We start from the raw sequence: 7,525 nt of genomic DNA on the forward strand, positions 1-7,525 counted from the left end.
CTCCGTATCATTAGCAAAAACAAGACCTGGGCAGACTGTGGAATAAACCATCAATTGCTCATATGCAATGTCAGGCTGAAGCTGAAAAAAATTAATATAAGATCATGGGAGCCAAAATATGACCTTGAACCCACCTGAATGTAGACATCATCTCAAGAACAGATTTGATGTATTAGACACTAAAGACCAAAGACCAGAAGGATTGTAGGATGACATCAAGAACATCATGCAAGAAGAAGCAACAACATCATACAAGAAAAAAGCAAACGGTCAATAAAAAGGCAAGCAAGCAAGAAAAGACCAAAATGGATATCAGAAGAGACCCTGAAACTCTCCAGCACAGAGATGTTAATGCAAATGGAAGAGATAAGGAATTAAAGATAAAATTTCAGAGGTCAGCTTGAAAAGACACAGTCAAGTATTATAATGAAATGTGCAAAGAGCTGGAGTTACAAAAAACCAAAAGGGAAGAACAAGCTGAGCGAACTGAAGAAAAAAATTCAAATCTCAACTTGAAATACAGAAGCATTCTATAGGCAAAATACTGAATGATGCAGAAAACATCAAAAGAAGATAGAGGAATACACAGAGTCACTGTACCAAAAAGAAATGGTCAATTCTTGACCATTTCAAGAGGTAGCATATGATGAAGAGCCAAAGATCCTGAAGGAAGAAGTCCAAACTGCACTGAAGGTATTGACAAAAAACAATTGATGGAATACAAATTAAAATCTTTTGGAATACAACAAACTGATGTAGCACTGTAGGCACTCACTCACCTGTGCCAAAATATTTGGAAGACATCTGCCTGAACAAATGATTGAAAGAGATCCATATTTGTGCTCATCCCAAAGAGAGGTGACCCAACAGAATGCGGAAATCATTGGACAATATCATTAATATCACATACAAGTATTTTATTCTAGATAATTCAAGAAGGGCAAAATTCCACATGACAGGAAACTGCAAAAGCTTCAAGCTGATTCAGATGAGGACATGGAATGAGGGACAGCATTGCTGACGTCAGATGGATCTTGGCAGAAAGCAGAGAGTACCAAAAAGATGTTTGGCAGTGGTTTAATGACTATACAAAGGCTTTTGACTGTGTGGATCATGAAAAGCTATAGACCACATTGCGGAGTATAAGTATTCTGAAACACTTAATTGTGCTCATGAGGAACTTGTACATAGACAAGGATGCAGTCATTCGAACAGAGCAAGGGGACACTGAATGGCTTAAAATCAGGAGGGGTGTGTGCCAGAGTTGTATTTACTGGAGCAGAAAGCCTCATCTTTCTCCCATGGAGCAATTGGTAGCTTTGCCAAACTGAAACAAGGGTTTGCCGCCTGTCACTGTAGTCAGTCACAGAGATGGGGAGAGATCCATTCCAAGCTTTATTAGCACAGAGCAAGCAGTCTGGAGGATGGAGAGAATAATTTCTCAAGACCATCTTGTCTTTCACAAAGAGCAGACACATTATATAGGGTAAGGACTTTATCTCCTTTAACATCAAGATAGCAGCATTCTTTGGAAAAAGAAACAATAAATCAATAAACTTCTTCAAACATTATACCTTTAGGGTCTCAGCTGCTTAATTCTCAAACAGAACATGGGAACACTGAATGGTTTAAAATTAAAGGTGTGCGACAGGGTTGCATTGTTTCACCATATTTATTCAACCTGCATGCTGAGCAAATAATCCAAGAAGCTGGATTATATGAAGAAAATTGTGGCATCAGGATTGAAGGAAGGCTCATTAACAACCTGTGATATACAGATATGCTTGCTGAAAGTGAAGAGGACTTAAAATATTTACTGATGAAGATCAGAGAGCACAGCCTTCAGTATGGATTGGATCTCAATGTAAGAAAACAAAAATCCTCACCACTGGACCAATAAACAACATTCTTATCAATGGAGAAAAGATTGAAGTTGTCAAGGACTTCGTTCTTCTTGGATCAGCTATCAACACTCATGGAAGAAGCAGTCAAGAAATCAAACGACATATTGCATTAGGCAAATCTGCTGCACAAGACTTTTTTTAAGTGTTGAAGAGCACTTGAGGACTAAGGTGCACCTGACCCAAGCCATGGTATTTTCAATCACCTCATATGTATGCGAAAGCTGGACAGTGAATAAGGAAGACCGTAGAAGAATTGATGCTTTTGAGTTATGGTGTTGGAGGAGAATATTGAAAGTGCCATGGGCTGCCAAAAGAACCAACAGATCTATCTGTATTGGAAGAAGTGCAGCCAGAATGCTCCTTGGAGGACAAGATGGCCAAACTTCATCTCTCATACTTCAGACATATTGTCAGGAGGGAGTAGTTGCTGGAGAAATATATCATGTTTAGTAAGGTGGAGGGTCAGAGAAAAAGAGGAAGACCCCCAGTGAGATGGATTGGCAAAGTGGCGGCATCAATGGCTCAAGCGTGGCAACAATTATGAGGTTGGGCCAGGACTGGGCAGTGTTTCGTTCTGTTGTACATAGGGTCACTATGAGTCAGTGTTGACTCCATGACACCTAACAACAAGTCTCTTTGTCCTGTTCTTCTTCTAGGACCAGAAGGTCATCTTTGCTAATTTTTAAACTTCCTTATTTGCAGGGTTCTCATCTGAGACCTAATGACTAAACCTACTCCATTTGTTTAGGTCAGTAGAGATCCATGCTATCAGTAGTTTTGAACTGCTGACCTTGCGGTTAACAGCACCATTCAAAACTGACTATACTACCGGTTGTTGTTGTTAAGTGCTGTGGAGTCGATTCCGACCCATAGCAATCCTGTATAGGGTTTCCAAGGAGCAGCTGGTGAGCTTGACCAAGCTTGCAGTTCAAACTACTTACTTTGAAGTCTGACACATTAGCCCACAGCACCACACCAGGACTCCGACACTGCCAGTTGTTTTTGTTGTTATGTGCTGTGGAGTCAGTTCTGACTCCTAGCGACCCTGTACAGGGTTTCCAAGGCTATAAAAATCTTTACAGGAGCAGAAAGCCTCATCTTTCTCCCACAGAACAGCTGATAGTTTTGAACTGCTGAACCTGAGGTTAGCAGCCTGATTTTTAATCACTATGCTACCAGAGCTCCTTACACTCCCAGTTAGATGGTGGTATATCATTCGCTAAGTAAGAAAATACTTGAAGAAAACCAGTTTTAAAGATCATGTTTGCAGTTTTGGAGAAGTTTTTCCTCAGTTCTTTCAGCTTGAGAAATGCTTTTAGGAATATTCAAGGAGAAATATGATCATTAGGTCCACACTTCTGGCCCTCAAAAGAGTTTTGAGTTTGAGTTATAAATGTGAACACTACCATACAAAGAGACACTAGATAGGTAAGGCCAACAATATCCCTTACAGATTATAAATTTAAGTAAAGAATTTTAATGGGCTTTCCTAGGGAGAGTGTGTAAAATTCAATAAAGATTGAGTCTTGAGGAATTCCAATATTTAAACATTGAATTCATTCAATTAGTCCAGTGAGTCTCCAAGACTCTGAGATGAGAACTAGATGGTGCCTGACTACCCCTACCAGCTGCTCTGAAAGGGATCTCATTAGAATGACCCTGAGAGTGTGAGAGAAAATATGGAACAATACTCAAAATTATAAAAAAAACCACCAGGTTTACTGGTCAGCAAGAGACTTTGAGGAACACTAGACTATGGCCCTTGGCCACCCTTCAGTTCTGAAACCCTCATGGCCCAATTTTCAGCCAAGCAGTAGTTAGGTATGTAAGTGGACAACAGCTAGTAAGGTATCACCATGGAGTTGTCCACCCTTCAAGATCAAAAGAGCAACATTTACCTCAGGATAGAGTTCAGAAGGGTGGGAAGGAATAAATAAGTACAGAAAGAGAGATAACTGTTGTTACATGGAAATTTGTTGAATATAAAACTGATGATCTGCTTTGTAAACTTCACAATAAAAAAGATTTTTAAAAAAAAGTTGAATTAGTAATGTGAGTCCACAAAGGTGACTAAGAAGTGGCAGCAGAAGATGAAAAGAAATGAGTCTATGGGATGGGATGGGATCATGGTCAACAAAGGAAAGGAGAATGATTTGTGATTAAGGGATTGGTCTTCTGTTGTTGATTGATGTGAGTCATGTAAGATGAGGATTAAAACTTCCAGTAGAATAAAGTAGCAAAGGTCATTGATGATCTTGGTAAGAACTGTTTAACGAAGTGATGGGATTGGAAACCTGATTCAAGTGCACCAGATTTTCGGAACCTTGCCACTATTAAGCTTTGGCCAAAGAATTCTCTGTTTGTGAGACAGGCCTAGGCATTATAGGCTGTTAGCAGCATTTCTGGCCTCTCTCCACTAGTTTGTAGTGGAGTGCCCTCCCTATCACAAGAACCAAAAATGTCTCCAGAGATTACTAAATATTTCCAGAAGGGCAATAGATTGAGAAAATTCAGACACGTATAGACAGCTCTTTTGAGGTTTTGGGTTCTGAAGGTAAGGAGAAAGAGCAGTAATGGAAGTTAGAAATGAAATTAGGTCAAAGAAAGTTTTTTGTTTTGTTTTTTAAAGATCAAGTACTGATGGTAAAGATCAGGTATGAAATGGGTTGAAGATAGAAGTAATACCAGTAAGGCCTTTGAAAAGGCAAAATAGGGTGGGATCCAGATCATAGGTGGGAGGTTGTTGTTGTTTGTTGTTAACTGCCGTCAAGTTGGTTTTGACTCTTTGGGACCCTGTATAGGGTTTCTGAGGAGCAGCTGGTGAGTTTGAAGGGCCAACCTAATGATCAAAACCAACCTTGTGGTCAAGTGCTTATCCTAACTAGAAAGGAGACAGTTACTTTATTGTAACAGGAGATAGCAAGCAGGGAAGGTGTACTGGCATGTAGATTTGTAAGGTTGGCACTGGAAGCCTGTAGTGATTTTTGTCTTTGTAATGAAAGGAGAAAAAAATCATCTGCTAGGGGATAAGAAAGATATAGGAAAAGCCAGAGATTAGAGAAGATTTAAAATAGTCTTTGTGGGTAATGGGAAAGTGAATTTGACCCTTCAAAAAAACATTACTTCTAGTGTGGGCGCTTAGTTGATGTTGGTGTTAATTTGTAATGTAAGTTAAAGATCAACTTGGTTGTTTAGTTTTTTTCTAATGACCTGAGCACAGGAATAGAGAAATAAGTTGGCTGAATTAATCTAGACTTGAGTATTAGCTGAGGAGTGTGAAAAGGAAAAGAACAATAGGAAGAAGAGAGGAGTTAGAAAAGAGAGGGAAGAAAGAGTGAATCGAGGTGCAGTTTTGTCTTACGTATATGTTGAAAACAGGTTTAATCTTTTAATTAAGGACCACAGGAAAGTGCCAGATTTTTGCCTTTGTTTCTAATCTATATACACAGAAACAGATTATAAAAAGAAAAAACATAATAGAGATAATCATTTAAAAATATTTATAGAAATAAGAAAGAAAGTAAAAGAGGCAAAGGGGGGGTGCTTAAGGTGTGGCCAAAGGGTTCCTGAATAATATACCATGGAATCTAAGGAACCCCATATCAGGGTCCACCATAGGATCATTGGAATGATAGGAGGAGGCCGCAGGAGCTAAAGAAGTTAAGAAACAGGAAGGAATGGGAATCGGTTGGCTTATCTGCATGAACAGTGGCAGAAATTGGGACAGAAGAGATTGTGAGCCAGGTGTCAGAATCTTTTGTGAATGAGATTGTATAGCCAGAAGAGTAGTTTGTTGTTTGTTGTTGTTAAGTGCTGTCAAGTCGATTCCGACCCATAGCGATCCTGTATAAGGTTTCTGAGGAGCAGCTGGTGAGCTTGAACTGCCAACCTTGCAGTTTAAATGGCTTTACAGTCTGAATCATTAACCCACAGCACCACACCAGGGCAGTAGATGATGGTAATTAGAAATGGAAGAAGAGCTGAATAAGATGAACCTCAAAAAAATAGAATAGCTTTTTCTGTTTTTATAAAACTATGATTTTGGAAGAGTACAATGCCCCTCCCTCCCTTCTCTTTTGAGGATACAAGGTGTCTTCGTTGCCTAGGGATGGTGTAACAAAGTACTGCAAAGTGGGTGTCTTTAAATAACACAATGTATTTTTCTTATAGTTCTAGAGGCTAGAAATCCAACTCAGGGTATTGGCCCCATCAGTTATTTCTGCGGCCTGTGAAAGAGGAACAGTTCCATGACTCTCTTTTACCTTCTGGTTTCTGCCAGCAATTCTTGGCATTCCTTGGCTGCTTGTAGATCTTTATATGACATCTCCCTCCTGTGTGTCACTGTTTCTATATCTCTGCTCCCCTCTTATAAAACATCACTCAGAAGTAATTTGGACTAGGACCCACCCTTCTCTGGTATGACTTAACTGATCATATCGTTAAAGAAAGACCTTATTTTCTCAAACAAGATCACATTCACAGGTACAGGGGTTAGGACTTCAAAATGTCTTTTTTGGGGGGAACACAATTCAATCCATAACACAGGTTTGTTGTTGTTAAGTGCCGTCGAGTCGGTTCTGACTCATAGAGACCCAGTATACGGTTTCCATGGAACAGCTGGTGGGTTTGAACTGCCGACTTTGTGGTTTGCAACCCAGTACTGATCCTACAGTGCCACACCAGGAGCCCTTATACAGGGTATGTGAGAAAATAAGCAACTATTCCTAGAGTGCGCCCAGAAAATGTCTCAGAGGTATCAAGTTGCTGTGAGAACAAATGAGTAGCATGGGGATTTCATAGCCTTTACTTAGTAAAATCAGCATGATTTATATCTTAGAGATAACGTTTAAACATTGTGACATTAAAAGCAGAATCATTTATATACTCTTATTCTGAAACCCTCTTTCTTAAGCTCTCTTTCATTCCTGCTTTCCACTCTCACATACACATCACATGTTGAATTTTGTCTTTCAGGGCTTATATGGAATAAAAGAAGATATTTTCCTCAGTGTCCCTTGTATCTTAGGGCGGAATGGGGTATCAGATATTGTGAAGGTTAACTTGAATCCTGAGGAGGAGGCCCTTTTTAAGAAGAGTGCAAACACACTTTGGAATGTCCAAAAGGACCTCATATTCTGAAGCCTTTTAATGTTCCTCATTTGTAGAACAGACGATAGCTTACATTTTGAAAGCATTTTTATCTGATCTGTAAAAAATGAAAAAATAAAAATGTGAAATGTCTGACATGACTCTAGTTTCAAGATTAGAAAAGGGGAATGGTAAAGATATTTCTCCCCATTACCGATCCCTGTAACTCTACTAATGACACACATCTGTACAGATTTAAACTATACCTCTAAGGTATGTCATATAGAGCAGAATTGCTTTCAGGTTGAGCAGAATATATATGTTGTTGTTAAGTGTCATTGAGTCAATTCCAACTCTTAGTGACCCCATGTGTCAAAGTAGAACTGCCCCATAGAATTATCTAGGCTGCAATCTTTATGGAAGCAGGTTGGCTCATCTTTTCTCCCATGGAGACACTGGATGGGTTCAGATTGCTAACTTTTCATCAGCCAAGACCTTAGCTGTTGTGCCGCCAGGACTTTTTAGAATATATA

General features: G+C 39.4%; 1 protein-coding gene across 1 annotated transcript in view; it reads left to right on the forward strand.

Moving 5' to 3' along the window:
- LDHC (lactate dehydrogenase C) overlaps positions 1 to 7,132 on the forward strand; it is a 70,784-nt gene extending 63,652 nt beyond the window's left edge. The window contains exon 8 of the mRNA XM_006865805.1: positions 6,879 to 7,132. Coding sequence (XP_006865867.1) covers positions 6,879 to 7,043 — 165 coding nt within the window. The 3' untranslated portion in view covers positions 7,044 to 7,132. The remainder of the gene's footprint in view (positions 1 to 6,878) is intronic.
- The last annotated feature ends 393 nt before the right edge of the window (positions 7,133 to 7,525 follow it).

The sequence above is a fragment of the Chrysochloris asiatica genome, unplaced genomic scaffold (genome assembly GCF_000296735.1).
Source record: "Chrysochloris asiatica unplaced genomic scaffold, ChrAsi1.0 scaffold00083, whole genome shotgun sequence".
Taxonomy (NCBI): Eukaryota; Metazoa; Chordata; class Mammalia; order Afrosoricida; family Chrysochloridae; genus Chrysochloris; species Chrysochloris asiatica.